Here is a 27767-nt window from a genome sequence, read left to right as displayed (position 1 = left end):
ATATGTTGACCCAGAAATGTGCAATGGGTTTTTAGGTAGATAGCAGTAAGAATAATTAGTAGGGAAAGTATGTAAGGGAAAGAAGCTACAACATTAGAAGTCAAGAAGAGGACTTATCCATTTGTGGTAGCATACACTGGAATCCCAGGCACTAGTCAGAGAAAAAAAATCTAGAAGTGAAAAATATTGGGAGTATGGATCAAGTCTCAAAATGTCTTCCTAGCAAGCATGGGGCCCTGAGTTCATTCCTCAGTACTGTCAAATAGATAGATGGGTTGATGAGTAGACAGACAAAAGACAGAGCTAGGTAAGTGGATAGGTAGGTAGGAAGATGATATATAGACAGATAGATAGATAGATAGATAGATAGATAGATAGATAGATAGATAGATAGATAGATAGATAGATACAGAGAAATACATACATACATAAATGCATAGAATGGATAGGCAGAAGAAGACAGGGCTGTGGTTACATCTGTTGCACTAATTTAATATGTGACATTTGGCAAACTATTTCATGCATCTGAGCTCAGATTTTTTTTTATTGGTTCCATTAGTGATTTATTTACTTAGGGCTTAAAATTTTATCTGCATATTGATTTGTGTAATCTTCAAATATTTTACTATTGCCAGTATTAACAGGGTCACAAAATGGAGAAACAGAGAGTACAGGATGCACAAAATTGGTCTGTTCTTGATATTGAGCTGGAGAGATATTTAAATTGAAGTAGGAAATGAACTTATAACTTGCAAACTGTATGCTGTACAAGAACTTAATCAAATTCTTTCCATTTTCAAGGATGATATACTTAAGGGATCATTTGGAAAGTGAAGCTTGGTTTGGTTTGGTTTGTCTTTCCTACATAACCATGCAAAAGCACAACTCTTGTAACAAGGAGTAAGTAGCAAATGTGGTTCCCCTAAGTTTGTGGCACTGTGTCCGCAGCACGGTGATTCTGATGTGGGAAGCCGCAGGCTATGAGTCAAGCGTTGCCCCTCAGGTGCTGAATACAATCTTGTTGATACTCAAGGGGAAGCCTGGGGAAATGGAAGAAACCCTGATGGATAGAAGACGCTTCTCTCTCGATGCCACCAACATGATGCCTGTGGCGGTAAATGACACGAGTGTTCCTTCTCTGAGTTGTTTCCCTGGGCAGACTCAGTCTTACTGACAGACACACACCCAGCACATATTTAAGGTGGGCTATGCCCTGATGATGGGGAAATTGCACGGGTGAGTCTGCCAAAGGATCCTCCAGTGACCTGGGTTTAAGCACAGAAAGAATCTGGGTGATTAGTATAACTATTCCTCATGGGCACATGTGAAGGAAACCTTGGGGTGGCGGATTGGCTAGAAGAACAAGGGCTATTAATGTGTTTTGGAAGCCCCTTACCAAACAAGGTTTGGAACAATTATTTGCTCCCAATAACTTTGGTCATCGTTATTGAGTAATTGGATACATATAACTCAGGCTTCCTTCACAGCTGGAGGACAGGAGGGAAGGACTGTTTGAGGGTCCTGCCCTTCTTATGATTAAGTCTGAATGGTGATATGGTTACCTTTTTAAGTCCCTCTCCCTTCTCTTATAGGCATCCCAGGCCCTGTGCACATTTCTGCCTGTGGGTTCTTACAAGAAAGCAGTGGCCCAGTTTTTCCCCCAGCTCCTGATGGCCCTCATGCTTCAGCTCTTCTACACCAGTCAGCTGAGAGTGCTGCCACAAGACAGACCTCTGTGAGAAAATGCTAGCTATTTCAGATTAAGTAAGACAAGATAAACATCCAACCTCTTCCTTGGGTTCCTGTGGGATTCTTTATAATCCTGTGCAGTGTGCATTCATGGACTATAGTCTTTCTTTTCTCTAAAGGGTAGAATGTCTTCAGAAAAGTAAGTATCCTGAGTACCTGCCCCCTAGCACCTTCCCTAAGGGCTTTGTGCAGCATAGAAAGAACCATGGAGTCCTGAACTCACAGGCAGACCAATGAGAGAGAGGAGGGCGAGAGCCTGAGGGCTGTTAGATCCAAAGCCAGACACATTCAAGCTCCGCCATTTACTTATTCTCTGACAGTAATCGCTCAAGTTAATGCACATATGCAATAAAATGGTGCATAAAGGTGTGTGGTGAACTAGAAAGCTGGTTTATCGTTGAGAAGGTGATTTGTGTGGGCCTAAGGACTTAAGTCCTCGGTCTGCACAGAGAAAGCTTTGGTCATTTCCTTTGGCCCATGAGAGTACAGTTGGTTTTGCTGCCTTAGAAGAAAAATCTCAACCAAACTGTTAGCCTCCTCTGGCGTGAATATCTAAGTTAAGCAGAGAGCTCTAAAGTGTAAGCTCTATTAAAAGGTACATCAACTCCCTATCCTTTAAGCAGATATCCACCAAATCACCCCCAACTAAATAAGAACTGTCTTATTTATCTGTGGCATCCACCCACAAAAATTGACACTTTGCCATAAAGGAAATGCAAATCAAAACAACATTGAGATTCCATCTCACCCCAGCAAGAATGTCATATATCAAGAAAACTAATAATAACAATTGTTGAGGGGATGTAGCCAAAAGGGAACCCTACTTCATTGTTGGTGGGAATGTAAACTGGTTCAGCCACTCTGGCAAGCAGTATGGAGATTCCTCAGAAGGCTCAATATAGAACTCCCCTATGACCCAGCAGCCCCACTGTTGGGTATCTATCCAAAAGCCCACAAAGAAAATCACAGTAATGCCACCAGCACAACAATGTTCATCGCAGCACAATTTGTCATAGCGAGAATCTGGAACCAACCCAGATGCCCCTCCATAGATGAATGGATCAGGAAAATGTGGTACATATACACAATGGAATTTTATGCCTCTATCAGAAAGAATGACATTGTTCCATTTGTAAGGAAATGGAAGGACTTGGAAAAAGTTATACTAAGTGAAGTGAGCCAGACCCAAAGAAACATGGACTCTATGGCCTCCCTTATTGCGAATAATTAGTACAGGTTTAGGCAAGACATAGCAGAGCATCACAAGGCCCAATAGCTATACCCTTAGGAACACATAAGATGATGCTAAGTGAAATGAACTCCATGTTATGGAAACAAGTGATATATCACAGTTGTAACTACTTTCAACGTCCTATGTGTATGTGTAGTTTCTATCATTGATGATGTTCTTATATCACCTTCCTATGGTTGTACCTACACTATCTCTGTAATCTTATCTGAGTATATTGGAAACCGTGTTTACTGGTATTGGAAGTAGGAAATTCAAAGGGAATACCAAATTTGAGAGACACAGGGTAAAAAAAAAGAGAAATAACTACAAAAGCAATACTTGCAAAACTGTTTGGTGTAAGTGAACTGAACACCTGGGGGGGAGGGAAAGGGGGGGAGGGAGGGGGGCATGAGGGACAAGGCAACAAACAGTACAAGAAATGTATCCAATGCCCTACGTATGATACTGTAACCTCTCTGTACATCAGTTTGATAATAAAAATTTGAGGAAAAAAAAATAAAAATAAATTGACACTTTGAACATGTCATTACAACACCTCTTGCAAACAAACTAGTTCACTGTGAACTGATTAGCCTTAAGTTTTATTTCCTACACGCTAACCTCATAGCCCATATATTATTCATCAAAGAAGAGTAAACAAAACATTCGGCAGGATCACTGCTCTGAAATACTTTGCTCTAAAACACTGTTCTGTCCACGATAGTATGAGAAGTCAGGTGATGTGTCCTTGCTAGGAGAAGCTCACTGTCTCCCATTGCTTTTTCTTTTCTTGGGCCTTAGCTTCGCCCGGGATGCCCTGAGAGTTTTGCTGAATTGTTCTGGACTACAAGAAGTGGACCTTGCTCTAAAGAAAAAGAATTGCTGGGACCAGTTTTCCCAAGTATTGTTTCACAATCATGGGGTCTACCTCATTGCCAAGTACGAATCCTACCTTCTGTTTCCTTCAAGCAGGCATGTGAGACCAAAGTCAGCATCTATGCCAATTTGCAAATGTCATTTTTTTTGGTTATTATTTTTATTTTTTAATTGTTAAAGTAATGTACAGAGGGGTTACAGTTACATATGTAAGGCAGCAAGTACATTTTTATCAAACTTTTTACATCCTCCGCCATTTTTCTCCCACCTTCCCCCCTCCTCTGTTCCCTCCCCACCCTCCCCTGAGATATACAGCTGGTTTACAGCATATTGTCTTTTTTTGCTTATTTATTGTCAAAGTGATGTACAGAGAGGTTACAGATTCACTTGATTTCTACTCCTTAATCATGTTAAAGGGCTTTGTTTCTTCTCACCTGCTGATGCAGATACTCAACTACTCGGCCTCCATAGAACAGAGTGCTCTTTGAGACCCCAAAAACAAAGGGTAAATCTGTTTTGTGGTTGCTCCTCTGATGTAAGAGAATTTCTAATTTTCTGCCATCCAAAAATTCTAAATATGCTCTTGCTTTTTTTCCTTTTTTTTTTTTTTTTTTGGCCCATTCTGGGGCTTGAACTAGGGGCCAGGGCTCTTTCCTTGGGTTCCCTTTGCTCAAAACTACCACTTAAGCCACACTACCACTTCCAGCTTTTTCTGTGATTAATTGGAGATAAGAATATCACAGACGTACCTGCCTGGGCTGGCTTCAAAAACCATCATCTTCAGATCACAGCCTCCTGAGTAGCTAGGATTCTAGCCATGAGCCACTGGTTGTACTCTTGTTGTAAGAGGGTAATTTTGGAAAACATAATAGAAGAGAACTTTCATTTTCTTTGTATTGATGAGACAATTTTTTACTGAGCCTTTTAAGAGAATACCAAAGTTCTGAGTATAAGAACCAGATTTTTTTCTGATCAAAAATTAAGATCAAACCCTTGGCAATACAACAGATAATTTGATGTTGTGATTGACGAACAAATTACAGTTTTTATAGCCTACAGGCATTTGCTCCTTTTTAAAAATGCCACCTTATTTTACACACATTGCAAGAATACATATTACCATTTAAAATTGATAGTATGTCTTTGTCCTGCAAGAAGCTCTTACTTTTGGATATTCTTTCTCAAAAGACCAAGAACTACTATATCACCTGAGAGGTAAAAATTCAGAACCTCATATTATCAAGTTCCCCATATGGCCTATATGATTCATTATGCACATTGTAGTTTTAGAAGACCAACCTAGAGTCTTCAAAATGTTCATTGTTCTGTTCTTCCCAATTCCACCTTTCACAACCTAACCTGATCTAAAACCCAGATCAGGACCAGAACAAATGTGAGACCTGTCCCCTACCTGAGAGTGTTGGAAAACAGCTTTGTGAATCAGAAGTCACTATCTCTTGTCCTGAGGAACCCTGAGAGCCCCAAACTCTCTTCTTCATTACACCAGTCACAGAAAGAGCTTAGGGCAGGAGGATGGTTCAAGTGGTAGAGTTCTTCATTGACAAGTACAAGGCCCGAAACTGAATCCCCTGTACTGGAAAAAAAAAAGAAAAGGAATAACTTGATGTAAAACCACAAAGTTGACCCATGACCAGCACAATATCTTGCACTGACTTTTGCATATTTAAGGTATTTATTTCTTCTCTCTGTGGTCGAGTACTGATGGAATCTTATACTAGAATAGGCCTTTCATTGTATAGCAAAGAATGAGAAAGACAAGAACGAAGGGTAACATTAAGCAAAGAAATACTGCAGGGATTCGATCACATCTAATTTCCCAGAGCATTTCTAGAATTCATGGTGGGGTTCAGTAAATTATGGATTAGGGAATATTAGAGAATAGCATTTCTTTTTTTTTTTTGGCCAGTCCTGGGCCTTGGACTCAGGGCCTGAGCACTGTCCCTGGCTTCTTCCCGCTCAAGGCTAGCACTCTGCCACTTGAGCCACAGCGCCGCTTCTGGCCGTTTTCTGTATATGTGGTGCTGGGGAATGGAACCTAGGGCCTCGTGTATCCAAGGCAGGCACTCTTGCCACTAGGCTATATCCCCAGCCCAGCATTTCTTTTTAATCAGGGAAGCAACAAGTATGAGGTTGATTACATCTCTTTATCACTATTAGTATTTGTTAATGCAAAACACACTTTATTCTTTGCTAATCCAGTACTTTGTTCTCTATAGAACTCTCAGTGAACATAATTTCCCACAGTTTCCAGAAACCTTACATTATCTCTACAAGACCTCAGTGGAAGGTCCCAGAAGGTCAGAAGATAGTATCATCACAATAATATTCCTCACTGAAGTAAGTTTTAATGGGAAAATATGAACAACATTTTATTTTATTACTTAATCAAACTCTAATCTGTGTGTGTGTGTATGTGTGTGTCTCCCTCCCGCTCTAATGAGTATCTGTTCTCACCAAGATTTAAGAGAATTTAAGATATCTGAGATTGGGCCTTAGGCTGGAGATGAGAAACAGATAGATTATGGGTGTTTGCCCCCATTCGCTTGCTCTAGGAGCAAGTTGTGAATTTGCAGAAATATAAATTATTTTTTATAGTAACAGCTCATATGTTTCTGCAATCTTATTAAAAATCCAAGGATAATTGAGTTTACAAAAAAAATAGCAGTACATCTGGGATCTAGACGATATATCACATTATCATGGAGAATAAAAAGAAATTTCCCTGCTGGGCAAATACAGTCATACTATCCAATGTACATATGTGAAAATGGAACCGGTTAACTTGAGGGGAGAGGGGGGGAATAGATGGGGAGGTGAACAATGGTGGAAAAGCTGACATTGATCGAGATGCATTGTACTCATAAATTGCCATGTTGAATTGAAATCTCTTTGTACAACTACTAAAAGATTAAACACACACATACATAGGTTCGTACATATGTACGTACATACATACAATAACAAAAAAGAATTTTCCTAATAACTAAAATGAACATGTAGAATCATATAACACTGTTTATATAAGGGCACAGTAAAGTCAAACAGACTGAGGAAATCCTTTTGTATGCCAAAATTACAGGTAATGAGTTGGATACCTGTTCTTCATGCCTGGAAAAATCCTAGCTACTTGGGAGACTGGGATTGAGAGACTGATTTAAGGCCAACCTTGGCTATATTTTTGCTTTAGTTGCTTGAGTTTTTGGTGTCATGTTCTAAAAAAATAAATCTGTGGCAAGACCAGTTTAAGGGAGCATTTCCCCTGTTTCCTCCTAGAAATTTTATACATTCAAATCTTATGTTTAAATCTTTAATCTCTGATGGGACAAAGTAAAGATCTAGTTTCATTCTTTGTTCCTGGGCATACTGCTTTTTCCATTTTTTCATTTAATGACAGGTCTGTTTATCCTTTCTCCATTGTGTAATCTTACCAGTGATAGGAAGCTTCATTTCTGGGCTTTCTATTCTTCTTTTATTTATCTTTATATTTGTTTTCATGTCAGCATCATATTGTTGTGATTGCTATCATTTTTAGGAAGTTTTTTTTTAATTAGGAAAGGTCACAGTTTTATTCTTCTTTCACAAGATTGCGTTGATTATTCAGACCATTTGTAGACATATGTGAATTTTTAAAATTTTTTTCCATTTCTGCACAAATGCCATTCGCATATTGATTCTATATATTGCTCCAAATCTGTACTCAACTTTGGCTATTGTGGACATTTTAATATTGTAAATTCTTCTAATCCATGAATACTGAATATCCTTCCATTCCTATATGCCTTCTTCAAATTCATTCATCAATGTTTCGGAGTTTTCAATACAATTCTTTCACTGCCTGGGGCTAAGTTCTTACCTTATTATTTTGCTTTGAAGTAATTATTGTAAATGAGATTGTTTTCTTGATTTTTAGGATGCTTTTTTGTGTATATGGAAATGAAACTGGTTGTTGTATGTTGATCTTATAATCTACAACTTGTTTATTTTTTCAATAACTTTTTTATGAATTCTTTAGGGTTTTTTGATGTACATGCTCATGTTACCTGCAGAGAAAATTTTACCTTTTTTACTCTGGTTGGGATGCATTTTACTTCTTTCTTCTTGTCTGTATGCTTTGTCTAGTGTTTGCAGCACTCTTGGATAAAAATGATGAGTGGAGTAGTGGGAACAAACACCTAGTCTTGTTCCTGATCGTAAAGTAAAAGCTTTCAAAATTCCATCACTGAGTATGCTGAGGAATGACAGTATACCAAGGTGTGTGTGTGTGTGTGTGTGTGTGTGTGTGTGTGTGTGTGTGTGTGTAGTTTTGATTTGAGAGTCTTGGTCATGAAAGAATGTTGATTTTGTCAAATTATTCTCATACTTTGGAAATGATGTTCAATTTGTTCCTCATTCTGTTAATTTGATGAATCTGTTTTTAAATTTTTCACATGTTGCATCCTGCTTGCATGCCAGGGATATGGTACATGGTCTTTCAGTAGACTGTTCACTTTGATAGCTAGTATTTAGTTAAAAGTTTTTGCATCTATGTTTGTTAGAGATGTGGGCCTATGATTTTTCTCTTCTTTCAGTGTTCTTACCTAGCTTTGGCATGAAAGCAATGGTGTCTCATAAAATGCATTTGGAAGTGTTTCCTGTTCTAAAATGGGGGGAGGGTAGGGAGGGAATTCAGAAAGCATTGTCATTAATTCTGCTACAAACCAGATGGCTGGGGACTTTCTGCTTGATCCAAATAGAAATGGATAGGCAAAAACTTCTCCATTTATCCTAGACACTTACGGATATTTCCAGGTGCCAGAGTATCTGAAAGTGGGTAATCCCAATTAGCCTGGGAACTTTGAAAACGAGTGCAGCAGACATGCCTTATGGGTTAGGTTCCTAAGTGATATAGCTGTTTGTAACCCAAGAAGCTCTCCAGTCTGACTATAATCAAGTAGTTGTACAAGAGATTTCAACTAAACATATCCTATGAGTACAATACATCTTGTCACCCCTTCCATCTATCACTCCATCTATTCCAACCCCACCCATCTCAAGGTATACATGTCTTCACTTTTAAGACAAGCAGAATTCGTGCCATGATGATCTGACTCCACTCATTAACGTATTTATTATTTTCTTTCAGCTTCTGAATAACTTCTTCAAGGACCCGTTCCCTGAAGAATTTTTGGTTCTCTTCAGAGACTGGGTTAATGATTCCAACCCTGAAGTTAGCAAATTGAGCCTTCAGAAAATTGCCAACATGGCACCAGTTATAAATGAAGTATGTGTGTGTGGTTTCTGTCCATCAAAACTACACAATTATATTCTGATATATTTTTGCAGTTTCTATAGAGCTAAAGCAATCTCAAAGTATTATTTTTTTTCAATTTGGAAGCTAAATTGAATGGAATGGCTGTAAATCAACAAAATACTTTATCACCTTGTAATATTTTCCATAAAATCCCATTGCATTCAGAATTTATCATCTTGACCCTACAAAATACTTTGTATAGTCTAAACCAAATAACATCCGTTCATTTCTCCTTCAATACACACCTGTGTACTCATTAATTCTATCTCATAGCACACAGTCTAGAATTTTCTTCTACTGGTTTGACTTTCCTCTTTCACCTCTACATATTCATGTATTTTTTCCTTTTTCTGTGATCTGTTTAAATCGGTCTTCACTGAACATTCTGATCTCTAGTAGTCTTATCCTTCTACAAGACATACCTACAACAAGCACTTACTTAAGTAATATTTTATATCAGTGATGCTTAAAAAATGGTTTAACTACCAACATCAAAATCATGTTGGAGACTGGTTAGAATGCAATCTGTTGGGGTTGGGGATATAGCCTAGTGGCAAGAGTGCCTGCCTCAGATACACGAGGCCCTAGGTTCGATTCCCCAGCACCACATATACAGAAAACGGCCAGAAGCGGCGCTGTGGCTCAAGTGGCAGAGTGCTAGCCTTGAGCGGGAAGAAGCCAGGGACAGTGCTCAGGCCCTGAGTCCAAGGCCCAGGACTGGCCAAAAAAAAAAAAAAAGAATGCAATCTGTTGGGTCCCATCCCTAGTCCATAGAATCAGGTATTCTGGGGGAGGGAGCCTACCACTATGAGTTTTTAAAAGTCTGTGGGTAACACTAACATAGACTAAAGTTGAGAATTATTGCTTTACATTGTTTCTCACTAACTCATTTGAATATTTCTCACTGTCCAAGGTGATGGAATGTCCACATGCCCCTATGTTTTGTAATTCCAAATTACATACTGAGATCATAGATGTTTTATACACTGTTACTGACTTAATAATTAATCTCTGCTAATCTGTTGAACATTATCTCTAAAAGCTAATAGCCTATCAGTGAATATTCATTTTTGCATTTAGAAGGATATGAATCATGGTGTTGTCTGCTTTAAATCAAGCTAATGAAATAGCTGTGTACATTTGTTTTTTGAGTAAACACTATATTGTTCATTGTTTGAAACTGTCTCCCACATTACTAACAAGTATGTTGTGACTAGCTAGGAGAGGGACAAGAACATAGTGGGGTGACCAGGGTGGAAATTTCACTGTTAATAGTTAATTTTCCAGTTAAACAAAACTAACATTGGGCACTGAAAGAGTCCTTAACTGTGTTTTTATCTTCCCTATAATGTTATTGTTGTAAAAATAATTTTTATCCATTTCCTTTTTTTGAAAAAAAATTATGCCTTTCTCTTCTTTGATGTCTCTTATTTTTGCTTTCCTTCACCTTCAACTGTCTTTGACTCTGATCTGCAGCTGACTTTCATAATTTGACATTAGGTCTAAACATTCATTGCTATCTAACTTAAAGGCCACACTTAAAAGTCAGTGGTCTGTTGGTAAATATTTAGCAACCAGCTTTCTGGAAATGAAGCCGATATTTCTGGTCTAAATGCTCCCACCATGAGAACAAATATGAAGCCAGGCATCAACGGTTTACACTTGTAATCTTAGCCACTCAGGAGACTGAGGTCTGAGGATAACAGTACGAAGCCAGCTGGGGCAGGAAAACTGATGAGACTCTCAACTCCAATTAACCACCAAAAACAAACAAACAAACAAACAAAAACAACCAAAGATGTCGAGCTCTGGCTCAAGTGGCAGAGCACCTGTCTTGAGCAAAAAAAGGCCAAGGACAAGTGTCCAGGCCCTGAGTTTAAGCCTGAGGACCAGCACACACTCAAACAACAGCAACAGCAATAACAAATAAACTAATGTGAAGGGACTTTTCTAAAGACAGAGCTGTGCAGAAAAACATAGCAATGCATCATTTAACATCCCTGCCATACAAATACGATATACAGAAAAAAACCTTGAATGTATAACAGAGTAACAGGCAGCCAAAATATTAACTTGAATTTCACAATTTAAAATTTATGTAGTTTGAGTTTTTAATGATTATTTTTTAAAATATTATATTTAAGTGGTTGTACGAAGGAGTTGTCATTCCACAAAGCAATTTTGAATACAACACATCTTGATCAATGCCAGCCTTTACAACACCCATCCCTCCCAACCTACCTCTCCCCTCATTTTTCTTAATTTTGTAGGACAAGCATTGAATTCTTGACTCCACCCCTTTCCTCATTCCTTTACCTTCCTCCCCTTGATCCCAACCCACCTCTTTCAAGTACCCATTTCTTGGTGCTAATTTTGCTGGACTTTGATTTAGCATTTCTAACAAATTACACTGCTTGAGTTCTCTCCTGAATCTACCATTTCCGCACACTTTCATACCACACAAAGTATTTACTTATCTATTTATGAATTGATTCTAGCTTCCATTTTTGAGAGAAAACATGTAAGCTTTGTCTCTCTGGGCCTGATGTCACTAAACATAACTTTTTTTTTTTTGCCAGTCCTAGGGCTTGGGACTCAGGGCATGAGCACTGTCCCTGGCTTCTCTTTGCTCAAGGCTAGCACTCTACCACTTGAGCCACAGCACCACTTCTGGCCATTTTCTATATATGTGGTGCTGGGGAATCGAACCCAGGGCTTCATGTATACCAGGCGAGCACTCTTGCCACTAGGCCATATTCCCAGCTCTAAACATAACTTTTTAAAGCAACCAGTTTACAAAGTTTGTCACAACTTGATAAATGGCTCTGGCAAGCCAGTGCCAGCACAGATTCATTTCAAGTCTCCTTCTGTAGAATTCCAATCTCACCGCTTTGCTCCTCTTATACATAGATAGAAAGTGCCTGCAGTTTAATAACCTCCGTCCTGGATGCCTTTCTTTCCAAAGAGAAGACAGTTGTAATCCGGGCTTTACTTACCCTCCGAAGGCTTCTAGGCAGACTGGATAAGGTGACCTATTCCTCACTGTGTACCAAGATAGCTGCCAGCTACTGTCCTCTGATGGATCATGTGAGTTATACTGTTAGATGTGTGAGTCCATTAGATTTTTCTCTGCAATTGAAGTCCCAACTGGGGCAATGATTTTATGTTCCAGAATAAACCAGCAGATGACAGCCATCTTCTTTGAGGGAGGAGGGGGTAGTAGTATTTGTCAGGTCTTTTTATTTTTTTAAAGCAACTAAATTCTATGAATCTAGAAAAGTTTGTTCATAAGAAAGGGGAATCAAAGAATACTCTCTGTCCTTGTAGAAAAGAGAAATTTTAGCTTAGGAGCTATCTATTGGTTCTAGACTGGCTGTTTTACATATTGGTTTATCCATCCTTCTATTAATGGGTACGTTCTTTTATGTCATGTCTATTGTGAATACTGTACAAGCAGTACTTAAGTTAAAATCAAAATCAGAAGAAGAATTGGATGCTGGTAGCTATGTGAGAGGCTAAATTCACAGTTCAAGGCCAGCTGAGATCCCAAAATGTGCAAGGCTCTTTGCCACAGAGCTGTATACATCTGTTATCTTAGCAACAAGAGGAAGCCTGGTATAGGCAGACTCATTAGGTATGTGCAAAGCCAAATAACCAAAACAAATCAAAACTGGAGTAATGGCTCAGCAGTAAGAGCAGCTGGCTAAGCAAGTGCAAGCCTGTGAATTCAAACCCTCATACTGCCAAACAAACAATGCATAAATAAGATCTGGCTACTTGAACTAATCTTTCCTAAAAGTAAATGATAATGATGTCATAAATTTACACATATACATATATGAGCATTATCCTTATAGAACATATCAACCTGCTGCTGAATAGAGAAAGCTATAGGACTAGGCTCAAATGAGGTCTTTTTCTTTTCTTGTGTGTGTATTCCAGAATAATGGAGGCATTCGGAGCATGGCCATTCGCCACTTTGGTGAATTACTTAGAGATATGAGTCAATACACATGGATGCTGAATCATGTGATCCTTGGAGGCCTAGTGCCCCTAATCCTGTTTTTGGAAGATAAGGAGCAAAGAGTAGTCAAAGTAAGACCATTGGTCTTGTTTTTCTTAATTCTGAAAAAAAATAATAAAGCACAAGGTTTTATTTAACAACAGATGATCTTCATTAACATGTTCCTATCTCACAGGCATGCAAATATACGCTAGAAATATGTGCCGGGCAACTAAAGTGGTCAACTGCGTATTTGCTCAGAGAGGAAAATTACAATTTTGAGCTGGTAGTGGTCAACATCTGTAATAATCTTGTAAGTTGCCTTCTATCTATCTATCTATCTATCTATCTATCTATGTATCTATCTATCTATCTATATCTATGAGTTACAGATGAAACATAGGCACATTCAAAGTTATGAGAGGTATGAGAAGGAGAATGGCTGTTTTTAGAGAAACCATGAAGGGAAAGGAATAACAAGTGTGGTTCTAGTAGGGACTTGAGATATGAGAGAAAACTGGGATTTCATATTTCTTCCCCTCAACACTGACCATTTCATCTCATCTTCTTTCTTTTATTGCCAGTCATGGGCCTTGGACTCAGGCCCTGAGCACTGTTCCTGGCTTCTTTTTGCTCAAGACTAGCACTCTGCCACTTGAGCCACAGCACCACTTCTGGCCATTTTTCTATATATGTGGGTGCTGGGGAATCGAACCCAGGGCTTCATGAATACGAGGCAAGCACTCTTGCCACTAGGCCATACTCCCAGCCCCCTCATCTTCTTTTAATCAGCCTACTTTGATTTTTTTTTTTTGGCCAGTCCTGGGCCTTGGACTCAGAGCCTGAGCACTGTCCCTGGCTTCTTCCCGCTCAAGGCTAGCACTCTGCCACTTGAGCCACAGCGCCGCTTCTGGCCGTTTTCTGTATATGTGGTGCTGGGGAATCGAACCTAGGGCCTCGTGTATCCGAGGCAGGCACTCTTGCCACTAGGCTATATCCCCAGCCCTAATCAGCCTACTTTGAAACATGGATGGATATAAAGTTAGAAAGAGAATTCCAGAATACCAAAAGGAAAGTTGGGATGATTTTGTCACCACTTTATGAGTTGGTCCTCTGAAAACCAGCATGGACCATGGTAGACAAGTAGGAATGGAAGAATGCTAACCTCAGGTTAGAAGTATAACTCTTATTAGCAGTCATGATATTTTTTGACTTAGGATTATCAAATCATAAGCTGATTAATATTTTCAAGTAGCCAGCAGTATACATAGTTCACACATAAAAAGTTTTAAATTCGTCCTGATTTAATATAAGCAATTAAGTGCTTATGTCCTAAAGTACCTTTGGAAGGCCAAATATGCCTTTTCAATAATTGAGAGATGACTTTTTTCTACTTTTCATTTTCAGCTTACTTCTAATGAAAACAACATTACAGATTTAATATCTTACACCTTAGGGTTCATGGGGAGTTCCCGAGTATATCTGAGGAGAGGAGCAATTATTTTAATTGGTAAGTAAATTTAATTCTTTTATTTCTTAGTTTCTCTTTAAATGTACAGAATAGGGTGAAAATTAGAAACATTCATTTAAATTTTATAAATTTTGTTGATTTATGATATATACCTGGTGACTGCTATGATAAGCAAAGATTAGCATGTATGATAAGAATAAAATTTACTTTTTTGACACAGTGAGTCTAAGTTGTTGCACATGATGGGTTTTAACTTGTACAGACCACTGCTTACTCCCTCCTGCTCATTAAAAAATTACAATCCAGGGCTGGGGATATGGCCTAGTGGCGAGAGAGCTTGCCTCGTATACATGAGGCCCTGGGTTCGATTCCCCAGCACCACATATACAGAAAATGGCCAGAAGTGGCGCTGTGGCTCAAGTGGCAGAGTGCTAGCCTTGAGCAAAAGGAAGCCAGGGACAGTGCTCAGGCCCTGAGTCCAAGGCCCAGGACTGGCCAAAAAAAAAAAAAAAAAAATTACAATCCAAAGAACAAAGATAATTTAAAAATATACACCATCATTGCTTCAACAAAATTGGAATAATAAAGAAGAAAGAACTATCACATCCAATAAAGGTTTAAAAAGTGGAGGCAGGGGTTTTCCGGGAAGATTTCTAGGGGAGTGCAGCTAAAATATTTGATTTTGGAAAAATCTATCCAAAGCATTTTCTCATAAGGTAGTCACTGAAGATTAAAATATTTAAATTCTTCATTTTGGAATTCATAGCTTAATTCCTAACTTCACCCTATTAGTCACCAGGGAATAGCAGGGGAGCAATAGAGGAATCACAGGATCATATCATATTTGTTGAGTTAACTATCAATCAGAGGAGATGACAAATTGAACAATGATGGGCACTAGAGTTCACAATCTGTGTAGACCAAAGAGGAGCAAAGAGACCCATGTGCACACACACAAAGAAAGCCCTCTGTCATAACCATTTACTTCAAAGTTAAAAGAATTCTTACTATTTCCAATTTTATCCTGGAGCTTTTCAGAAATAAATCTTAGCTTATAACAATTTTGAGATCCTTAAGTTAATATTTTTAAAGGAAATAGCATAAGCTTTCTTATAAAGGTACTTCAAGAGAGGAAATGAAAGATGAAATTTAGAAATTTCTAGAGTAGATGAAAATCATGATAAATATGTCTGTGACTCCAAGACTTCTGGAAATAAAATTCTTAAGTAGAATACACAAGCTCATAGAAATATATGATAAGACAATAAGAGCACATAGAAAAATAAGATTTCAAGTATGAAAGATATATAAACACATAAATATTTTTAAAACGAAAACTCCAAAGAGAGAAATAAAAGATAAGGAAGTTTATACAGGAACATAAATACTCAGCTTACTGTAATTCTTTAAAATATACAACTATTATATATAGTCCTTTGTATACGCATTGTTAATTTAAAAGTAATTATTAAAATTATTTAAAATGTTTAAGATTATTTAAATCAATAACTTTCTTATGCAGAAGCAATCAACACATTAAAAACTACTCTGAAATAAAAGGTCCCATTTACAATAGATAAAAAATAAAGAAGGAAGGGAATGAGGAAGAAATGGGGAATGAAAAAGTAGGAAAAGAAGGAAGGAGTGGGGAAGGGCCAAGGAAGGGAAAGAATGAAGAAAGAAACTAAGGAAGGAAGAAGCAAAGGAAGAACTCTTGAAAAATGGAAGAATGAAAATGAGAAAGAAATGAGAATAGGAAATAAAAGATAAAAAGGAAGGACAACAGGAGAGATATAAAAACAAACGTTGGAATGTATGCAATATATCGATGAAGAAAACATGCAAACGTTACTGAAGAACACAAGCTGTAAAGAAACAAAACATATATAAACTTTATTTTCTTTTCTCTGTTCCTCACCCAGGGATCATAAGCCCTACTTTGAGAAAGAATCAAAACAACAGCAATAGTAGCTAAGGTGTGTTCACTTTGTTATTCATTAACACATACATATATTTCAAAGGATAGTTTTATTAGGTAACTAAGGGCATGAAAAGGTGGCTCAAGGATAATCTAGAGCTACTTTTGCCTTAAGGAAAGCAGAGAAGGTAATCGTCCCCACACAACATATTTTCACATATTTTGAGATAATTTTCATTTTACTTTATACCTAGGATACTTGGCAAAATTGGGTGAACATTTCCTACTCAGAGATGAAATGGCAGTCATGTTTGAGGGTAAGTATGGAGGTAATCGGGGACTCTTTATACATAGGTTAAAATAAATCTGTAATTTGTGATTTTAGTCTTATGTGAGATCTATATAAGGATGCCAAAATTAAAAAAGGGTGGTAATGAGGGTAGATGGTTGAGGGGAAGGATCTTTTTCTTCCCTTTCTACTCTATTTCTCTTAGTCCATTTATCCCTATCATTGTCTAAGACCTTGCATTCTACAGCCTTTGGGAACTACAGAGAGTTAAGGGTTCCTTCATTCACTCACACAGCAAATATTTTTCTAGCCTCTCCTGTGTGACAACACTATTCTCACGGCTGGGGCTACAGCATCAAAGAAGTAAAGTTTCTTTCCTTGGAGAATTCCCATTGTAGTGGATCATAACCTACCTTGCATTTAAAGGGAAAAGAATAAAAAAGGGAGAAATGTTATTCTTTCAACAAGTGTAGGTCTCAGACATCCTTCTCAGACTTTGCCAATTGAATCATTAGGGTCAAGAGAGTTAAAAATTAGTAATTGTTCTACCCCCACCTCCCCCATCTCCCCCTTCCTTCATTTATTATTTTTATAAAGTAGGCTTGGTTTTTCAGAGCAATGGCAGATTCACAACAAAGCTAAGCTGAATGCTTCCCATATTCCCTCCCCAACTCATGCACAGATTCCTCATTTCCAGCTTACACAGTGGTCTTCCAATGAGACATCACTGTCTTCTTTTTTCATTTGTTAATTCTCTCACTCCTTCATTCAACACATTTTGACTACCTGTTCAGTGCAGTGCAACTTGATTCTTACTGTGTCTTCTTTGTAAGGTATTTCATCTGATTTTTTTTTCTCCTCTTGCTCCATCTCTTCTTCCTTCTCCCAGTAAATGTCTCTTTTTATCTTATTTCTTTTATGAAGAAAAATAATCATTTCTCACATTCCATTATATGATGATAGTAGCATTTTGATGAATTCATTATCTCATTTACTTGTAGAGATCATAAGCAATGATCTATTTACTTTTTAAAATTATCAGCACTATTTGATAACTTTTCCACTTACTCTCTATGTCACAGACATCTTCCCAGGCCAAGGGATATGTATCTACCCCAATACATTAAAAACTATATGTGCTAGGTCATTTTATAGTAACCATAACTTTTGGTCTTTTGTCTTTTATAGCTTTTTTTGGTCTTTTATATATATTTTTTTCCAGAGCTGAGGACCAAACTCGGGGCCTTGCGCTTGCCAGGCAGGCGCTCTTCTGCTGAGCTAAATCCCCAGTCCCTAATCATAACTTTTAAGAAGTTCCCTACTGATAAAAATCTAGATATCTTCCAACTTTTGCATTGTTGATTAATGTAATGTGAATGTATGTATATTTATGAGACTTTTTGAAAATACAAGATTTTGCTGTGGAGTCGAATACTCAGAACGTAACAGGCACAGGTAGACATTGTAGTAAGCCCTTCCAGTTTTCTTTTAAGGGGTTTCTAATAGTTAACATAAAGGAAAGGGTGGGAATGAATGAGAAGAGGGAGATGGGAGGAGGTGGCACTAGAGGGTGGGCAGGGATGCTAAGGGCTTGAGTTGCTTGGATTCTGAAGGATGGCTTGAACTAAGGACCCCTCTACTATTACAGTTATTGACAAACTGCACTGGGATGAAGACCCTGTCACCAGAGAGCTAGCAGAAATGGCCCACAATATTCTAAAGGAAATTGCCTGTAAAATGACCTCCTCGACTATTAAACAAAGCTTCCGGAGAATGTTTAGGTTTATCTACACCAAAAGATTGAAGCTCCTTTATAACTGGAACAGAGACATAATTAGTAGTGATAGTGATAAAGAGATTAAGAGTGATAAAGAAGATAATGATGATGACATTTCTACTAAAGAATGAGAGATTTACCCATGCAAACTAGAGGTTCAACTAGAACAGGAACACACTGGAGCAGACCTTAGAAGAGGAATGATTTTTTTCCCCTTGATGATCTGAGTTCATTTGTAGATGTTTTTCTGAGGGATGCTAGAATCCTTAACTATCCCTTTTTAATTCTCTATTAAAACATATACATCGGAAAAGTCTGGGTTCTCTCTGTATCTGATGGCAATCTCAAGCCCATCAAGTCAATTGAAAAGACATACAGTCATCCCTCAGTATGGGTGGAGAGTTTGTTCTAGTATCCACACATATACCAAAAATCTATACATGCTCAACTGTGATGCATAAGGTGGAAACGTATTTATATAATATATAGATAGTTCGATAGGTAATAGACAGATAATAGATAGATAGATAGATAGATAGATAGATAGATAGATAGATACATACATACATACATACATATATACATATAAATCCTCCAGAAATCTATAGATATGGAGAGTCAAGCATATAAATGAAATGTTGCTGTTGAGAGACTTTTGGAACTTGATTCAATCAGGAAGTATTTATTGAGCATCTTCTAAATACACACATTGCTAAGCAGTAGAGATATTTAGGTGGTATGGACAAGGTTCTTGTTCTCAGAGGGGAAAGGCCCAATGGCACAGTGTAGTGGCCATCTCTAATTTGTTGGAAGGTATGCTGCCAAGAGACTTGCAAAAGAGGTGATGGAGTTGAAGGGGAAGAGGAAAGGGAGAAGAAAATGTGTTCTAAGTCACCACATTGGGACAATAAAAGTGGAGAGGAAGCTAGGGAGTCTGTGCATATAACTGAGTGTTGGAATGAAGGAATGGGGAGAGCTGAGGCCTGAGGAAGGATAAAACTATGCTAATGTGTGTGAAATTCTGGCATAAAGATTAGATAGTCAATCAGCATGTTCCCTACGGGCATCAGGATGCAAGTCACTTTGTTCTTGGTTATAAACTCTTCAATGATCTGAATTTCTTTCTCACTACCAACTCATACCATAACCACCTCCATCATCTCTTTGTTCTCTCTCCTCTTTCTCTCATTTCCTTTCCTCACTCTGTATTCCTTGATCTCCCCAGAACCTCTGAATTATTTTTATTTTATTTGGTAAAAACACTCAACTGAGCATACTAAGCCTATCCACTCTCAAACAAAACAATATGAAGTGAGAAAACCTGAGTGTTATATGTTCTATTTGCATCATCTGACTGGTTCTTCTCCACAATATTAGCTGTCAGATATTAACAGTTCCCATTTACAAATGAAACTCATGAAGTGCAGCAAGACTGAATAAACCCTGGGGACAGAAGGGTGACATCATCCAATTCAGGGACTCCAGAGCTGGGGTGCTTCACACAAGACTCCTATTTGTAGACTTGATTTCCCAATGAGTATAAACTCAATTTGCATATCAGAACCACTTGGACTAGTTTTGTAGATGGGAGGTTTTGATTTGATTTATGTGTTTTTTATACCAATAAACAGTCTTTACTCTGGATCATTTACATCAGAATATATGAGACTGAAGCCTGAAATTCTACTGGTTTGGCTATTCCCAGAACCTGCCTAGAGTTGCTTTAGCCTTTGACAGTATCTCTCACAAGAATAATTTTTAAAAAATTGAAACAACTCAAATACCAACTTACAGATAAATGCATAGATGAGCCAAATACATGCAGTTATAAAAGGAACAAAGTACCTATACATGAACCTTGAAAACATTATTCTCAGTGGAAAACCACAAGTTGTATGAAATATCCTGAGTAGTTAAATCTGCAAGCATGGAAAGGAGATTACTGTTTGCAGAACAAAAAATAGAATGGATGTAAAGGCTTAAGAGGTATGAGGTTTCCTTTTGAAATGAGGAGAATGTTCTGGAACTAGACAAATGACATTCTAAAGGTACTAAATACCACGGGATCTTACACTTTAAATTGATTCATTTTAACTGATATAACTATAATCCCTCTGTACATCACCTTCACAATAACAATAAAAATACATTTAAATGATTGATTTCATGTTATGCACAACTCATCTCAATTTTAAAAAGAGACTACAGTCCCACTCTGCCTGAGCACCAGGAATACTGACCCAACCTGACCTCCTGACTAAGCCCTTTGTCACCCATAACCCGGGTCCTGGCAGGCAAGGATGGTTGGAAATTATATGGAATGTATACCATTCCCACTCTGCCAGAGATGGCCATGCTCCAGGCAGACTGACTCTAGAGCTCCTGTTTTGTGACCTTAAGTGCCCTCAGACTAAAAACAAAGTGTTTATCATCAAGTCCTGGATGCTCCTGGTGTTCTGAGGTACAGGGAAGATCGCCCTGTGGGTATATTTAGTAAATGGCACCAGTTTAAAAGCCACTTGGGGTATCCAGGCCCAAATCCAGGGACCTACTTCCTAAAGCTGTGGATGCACTGTTGACAGAACCATTTGCAAAACAATTTCAAAACAGAGGAAAGTGCTCCATTGTTGACTGTCTCCACAGGTTACAAGATCTGAATCTAGTCCATTTAGGGGCCTAGATGTCGTTTAAAGTTCTCATAAGTGGATGGTAAGTAGAAGGAACATTTACAATTTTAACATCATGCTTTATCGCTCCTGCTGGGTAAAACTCAGATATAAAAAGTCAGCTTTACTGTTGCAGAAAGTTATGAACTCTTTGTACTAAGGCAGAGCTATCTCATCCTCCTATGAACCTGTTTGGACACTTGGATGATTTTTCAGCGTAGACCACCCAGACCTCAGGTGAAGAGTTGGAATAGATTCCAGTTAATCCCAGAGCTCTGTTGATTCTTCTAATGGCACCTTCCCTCCTCTTCTCTCCCTATATACCATCCTACCAAGATAGGGACAGAATTTAAGTGAACTATGACACTATATCTGGGAAGAATAATGGTTTTGAGTATACATATATACTATTTTTATAGATTCTTAAAAATATGGCATCCAAAGCTCTATAACATTCATAGAAATATACTTTTGAGTCCATAATCACTAAGCTAATACACAATGTGACAGAATTTAACTCCTGGTATTTTTAGATCCTATTTCCATATAGTGTGATGTCTTCGTTTTATTTCCATTTTCTCCAGTCACAAATACAACACATCATTTTTTCTGTAACTAAAAGCATTAAATATGACTTTTAATAGAACTGAAAAAGTCCCAAATAGTAGGACTTGTGTAGACTGAGAGTAGCTGAAGTAAAAATGGTGTCCTTTGCAATAAACATGCCAGGCAAGGGGATTTTACAAAATGCTTCAAGAAGATTTTTTTAAAGGATATAAGTACACATAACCCCAAATACATACAATGTTAATTACATAAGTCATTGCATAATGTCTAAAAATCTGGAGTATTTCACCTTGTTCTCTACTCAGAACTCATCCATCACTTTGCAGGTGCATTTGCTATAAACATCTATAAAATAACTCTGACAGAAACCAGGCACTTAAGAGAAATTCACAGGAATTTCAAATGCCGATGAGGCTTCTACTAGATGAGGATATCTTTCTTTAAAATACTATTCTGTCAAGACACTTAATGTTGGCTTATAAAAATTCTTTGAATGCTTTAATTTGTTAGACTGTGATAATAATAAATACGCCTCTGGCTCTGAAGCTTCTTCCCTGGATTTCGCACTCCCAGAGTATGTTTCTATGTCTAAGCTGAATACAGTGGTGAACATTTGTTATGCTTCTCCCAAGAACTAAGAACTTTATTTCTATCAGTTAATCTATATAACAACTCTGTGAAAGTAAACAAGTTTAATGCCCTTTTCAAAAATAAAGAAACCAAGGAGAAAAAGAGAGAAGTGGGGGGAGGGAGGGAGGGAGGGAGGGAGGGAGGGAGGGAGGGAGGGAGGGAGGGAGGAAGGGGAGGGAAAGGGGGGAGGAAGAGAAGGAGGAGGAGGAGGAGGAGGAGGAGAGGAGGAGGAGGAGGAGGAAGAGGAGGAGAAGATGAGGAGGAAGATGAGGAGGAAGATGAGGAGGAGGCGGACCAGAATACACCGGGTATAATTTTCCAAGACACATAACTTGAAATTGGAGGTTCAGAGGTTCAAATCTATACATTCTGAGTCTAATCTACTCAACTCTTTGTTGCTTCCACTCTTATTTGGCTCATGATATGAGGTTTTTATACCTTGTAGTTATATTACCTTACATTCATACGAAGATCCTGATTAAAAGCCTTTTATGTTGGTTACATTCATGATATCTTTATTTGTTGTAAAAATAAAAAATATCCCCATTTAAAATAAAAAATGTCTCAGGTTTATTGCCATCCTTAATCAAGAGCTGGTCACAAAGAAAATGATAACCCTTGGGTCATCAAAAGAGCACTCAGATCCAATTCCAAAGCCAAACCAGATTCCTTCCCTGAAATTCTTTTATTTGAATTCATATTTACCAAGTATTTCCTGCCAGACATTGCTGGAAGTATAACTTCAAGTGAAATATACACAGTGCCCTTACTCAGAGCATTTACTACATATTGCAAAAATAACATTAAACAAATAAGCATACAAATGAATGTGAAACTATAAATAACTATGTACAAGTGAGAGTGGGCTCAGAGATTATGTCCTGAAGGGACCTACCTAATCAAAACTCGGGATTTGTGAGGGTTCTTGAAGCAGGAATGTGGGCATATGAATCATTGAAGAGTTGGAGTTTTGAATGTTCATCGCAGCACAATTTGTCATAGCTAGAATCTGAAACCAACCCAGATGCCCCTCAGTAGAAGAATGGATCAGGAAAATGTGGTACATATACACAATGGAATTTTATGCCTCTATCAGAAAGAATGACATTGCCCCATTTGTAAGGAAATGGAAGGACTTGGAAAAAGTTATACTAAGTGAAATGAGCCAGACCCAATGAAACATGGACTCTATGGTCTCCCTTATAGGGAATAATTAGCACAGGTTTAGGCAAGTCACAGCAGAGGATCACAAGAGCCCAATAGCTATACTCTTATGAACACATAAGATGATGCTAAGTGAAATGAACTCCATGTTATGGAAACGATTGTTATATCACAGTTGTAACTACTTTCAACGTGTCATGTGTAACTGTAGCTTCTATTATTGATGATGATCTTGTATCACCTTCCTGTGGTTGTACCTACACTATCTCTGTATCTTATCTGAGTATATTGGAAACTGTGTATACTGGTATTAGAACTAGGAAATTGAAAGGGAAAACCAAAATTGAGAGACACAGGGTAAACAAAGACAACTACAAAAGCAATACTTGCAAGACTGTTTGGTGTAAATGAACGGAAAACCTCATGGGGGGAAAGGGAAAGTGGGAGAAGGGAGGGGGGAATGAGGGAGAAGGTAACAAACAGTACAAGAAATGTATTCAGTGCCTAATGTATGAAACTGTAATCTCTCTGTAATTCAGTTTGATAATAAAAACTTTAAAAAAAAGAGTTGGAGTTTTGGTCTTGGACAAAAAGAAAACAGAAAGCTATTGATTAATTTGATCCTTCCTGGAAATAAAGACAGATGAACTGATGTAATGCTTAGATGTTCTGGACTGAATGAAATAGGGATCATATATTCACTCTCTGATCTAGATGTTGCAATGTGAGGAAAGTTCTCACAAAATTGAAACCAGTTATACATATGTAAACTGAGGGTGATGAATAGAAGCTCTATCTAAAAGTAAAAGCAGGATTCAATGAGGAATCTATTATAATAAGCATCGCAACATTCCTGGGCAGTATTGAACAATAAATGTTACCTGCTGGGCTGGGTTGGTCACAAGCAAAAATTCTAACATGAGATATTTTATTTTCTATATTATCCCTCCTGTCATTATTTTATTACCTCCCAATTCTGCTTGATGACAGAAATTTATTCTGAGTCATTTCAGGTTGTTTCTTCATCTCCAACCCTGTGCATGTCTGTGGACTATATTCTCTTTCACCTGCCACCACCCTGATAACAAAAGCCACAAATACATCCTCCTCCTCTCATGGAACCTGTTGAAAGAAAACTAAGCCAGAAACATAGATGGACATGCTTGTATCTTTCCACAATATCAGAATCTATTGAATCACAACAATTTCATATATTACAATAGGTTTGTTAGCATGGATTCAGCTAAGTACTACTGATATCACTTTGACCGTCTAGGTCATTAGCACCACAGCTTCTTTCATTCCAATTTTAATTACCAGTGTTAACTCCCAATTCATACATTACACTGTACATGGTAATGTTGTATAGGTAATGTTAAGAAAGTGCTATAGAGGTTGAAGAGTTTGGAGGGCTGCGCTGGGGCATAAGCAGATGACTAATACAATGCAGGTAAACATCTCAGGAAATCAGGTCAATTCACTGCAGGCTCTTCAAGGCTGGGGCTGTCAAATGTAAAGATGGCAGGCTATTTCTAGTATCAGTTTAACATGGGTATTGTATCATTGATCTGGAGTCTGAAGACTGAGGTAAATATTGTTCACTTTGGCAATTTTCTTAGATAAATTTGAGACAAGCTGGGTACTGGTGGCTCATGCCTGTAATGTAACTAATATGTCTATGTTGGATTGCTCCTCCATTTATAATCCCAGATTGGGGGAGGGGATAGTTACACTTGGCATGGCTGATAAGTTTATGTAATCAAGGGTTTCTGATATGATGTGGAATCGCAATGAAGGACACATGTAATTGTTTGATATCACAAATAAAATTGTTAGTTTATCAGTTTGTGCCTCGCAGTGTGCTGACAGATACAGTAGTTCGGTGTACAAACATAATGTATAGACATTCTGTTTTAGCACTGATGCTCAAAATGCAGTAGCTTGGGTGAAAACTATTGCTTTCAAGAACAGACTAAATGAAGGACAGCCTTAAATGTACTAGACAGAATAACCCAAAGCAGTCCTAAGCTGTTCTCCACAAACCCACCTAAGAAAACTGGAACCTAAAAAAATATAAAATAAAAAAACTGGAACCTTGGGTTCATTCTCCTGTTCATTCTCTCACTGCTCCCAAGTGGACATTGCTCCTAAAGAAACATCCCATGAGCACACAGGATCTGGTGCTAATGCACATGAACATGTGCCATTGGAAATTTAGGCTCTGCCCTCACCCTGCCCCAGATACCCCACAATATTTCACCCAAGTCTTGTTTTTAATTGGAGTTACCATCCAACACATCAGTTTGTAAGCACAATGCATTTTGATCATTGTCACCCCTTTCATTATTACCCCCATCCCCCAATCCCATCCCTCTCCTCATTCTTCCTAATTTCATAGGATTTCATTGACTATGATGACCGCATTCTTCCCTGCTTCCTCTGTTCATTTCCACACACGTCTGTCTTAACAGTGTTCTGATATTTCACGTGTTCCTGGAGCCCTCTATTTGCCCACTCATTTTCAACAGATAGTATAAACAGAAGACATTATCCAGGAAACTCCCAGTCTACTAGCATTTGCTTATACTCCATTTAACACCCTATATCAGATTTCTAATCCACATGGTTCCAAAGTGTATGCACTCTATTTATATTGGGAGAGGGTAGCAGTGATCTGTTATGAATTGAAAACACCAGTCACTCCATAATTCAGATATAATGGCTTAGACCAAAAAGGGACAGTATTAAGAAGGGGGGAGGGTCTCTTCATAGGTGAGTAATACACATATAAAAGAGATGGAGAGAGAGAGTGCAGTTCACTTTTTCTCTCCTTCTGTACCTTCTACCATGTGAGGACACTGCACTCTAGTCCCTCCAGAAGACAAAGCAACAAGGCACTTCCTTAGAAACAGAAAACATCCTTTCCTGTACACAGCATCCATTTGCTACGTGATGTTGAACCCCTCAGCCTCCAGAACTAGGAGAAATAAATTTCTATTACTTGTGAGTTACTGTCTGTGGCATTTTTGAATAGCAGCAGGAATATATAAAAATACAAGAATGCTTTCTGATCATACTGACTAGATGAGTGAGGCACAATGTAAGCCTTCATGAAGAGCAGAACATCCCAGAATTCACATTCCTTCTTTTCAATGTCAGAAAACAGGTGGCTCAACAAGTTTCTTCATAGTGGGTGATGATTTTTCCCATGGCATTCTCTCTGATTAACTGTGGAGTCAGATGTGAAGATGTTTACAAAATCAGGCGTGATCATTGAAGAGGACATCAGGAAGGAAAATCCTGGGTGCTGTCATCTTCATAGCTGACTGTTTATACACTGTGCCCTTATTCCTTATGGAATCCCCAGCCTCAAATCCCAGCAACAAGCAAGTCATACCCTACAAGCATGTTTCTTCTCCACACTTGGAGACGCAAAGCCTGGCCATTGTTGGCTTCCTGTAACCCCTATAAGCAACATGCCTATTGCAGAGTTGCAAGTACATGAGGCCACCTGGGTTTTCAAGGATTACAAGAAAGTGGGACAAACTGGAGAACTCAAGGCACAACTGTCAGACAACTTTCTGACCACAGTTGGGTTTGAACTCAGGGCCTGGGCACTATCCCTGAGCTTTTTTGCTCAAGGCTGGTACTCTAGCACTTTAAGCCACAGTATAATTTCTGGTTCTCTGGTGATTAATTGGAGATAAAAGTCTCACAGACTTTTCTGCCTGATCAGGTTTTTAACCACAATCCTCAGATCTCAGCCTCCTGAAAAGCTAGGATTACAGGCATCAGCCACCAGCATCTGGCTTATCTAAATTCTTATTTTGTGCCTCCAAACTTGAGTTAAACTCCCTGTCTTGCCTCTTGGCACTCTTTCTCCCACACCTATATCTAAATCATTTTAAACATAACTCAGATGGGTCATAATAATACTTTACTAGTTAGCAAGTATAAAGTCATTTTATTCAATTTTGTAAATGGTCTTCAGCCATCTCCAATGGTCATTAGTATCACTCATCTTTTAGTTTGTCTTCTACATACCCTGAGTAGCAAATCCAGGTATAACCTCATGTGAGCTAGACTCTCTCCTATGCGGAGTCACGCTGACTTTT

The 27767-nt window shown here is 38.2% G+C and overlaps 1 protein-coding gene across 1 annotated transcript in view; it reads left to right on the top strand.

Annotated features, from left to right (window-relative positions):
- Mroh9 (maestro heat like repeat family member 9) overlaps positions 1-19446 on the top strand; it is a 51271-nt gene extending 31825 nt beyond the window's left edge. The window contains exons 10-20 of the mRNA XM_048356674.1: positions 949-1114; positions 1593-1735; positions 3782-3919; positions 6094-6214; positions 9000-9137; positions 12078-12254; positions 13110-13262; positions 13367-13483; positions 14578-14680; positions 16814-16876; positions 18497-19446. Of these exons, the coding sequence (XP_048212631.1) occupies positions 949-1114; positions 1593-1735; positions 3782-3919; positions 6094-6214; positions 9000-9137; positions 12078-12254; positions 13110-13262; positions 13367-13483; positions 14578-14680; positions 16814-16876; positions 18497-18756 (1579 nt within the window). The 3' untranslated portion in view covers positions 18757-19446. The remainder of the gene's footprint in view (positions 1-948; positions 1115-1592; positions 1736-3781; positions 3920-6093; positions 6215-8999; positions 9138-12077; positions 12255-13109; positions 13263-13366; positions 13484-14577; positions 14681-16813; positions 16877-18496) is intronic.
- The last annotated feature ends 8321 nt before the right edge of the window (positions 19447-27767 follow it).

Source organism: Perognathus longimembris, chromosome 11 (assembly GCF_023159225.1).
Source record: "Perognathus longimembris pacificus isolate PPM17 chromosome 11, ASM2315922v1, whole genome shotgun sequence".
Classification (NCBI taxonomy): Eukaryota; Metazoa; Chordata; class Mammalia; order Rodentia; family Heteromyidae; genus Perognathus; species Perognathus longimembris.
The sequence above is the reverse complement of the archived record's forward strand: the minus strand, read 5'-3'. Positions and strand labels throughout refer to the sequence as shown.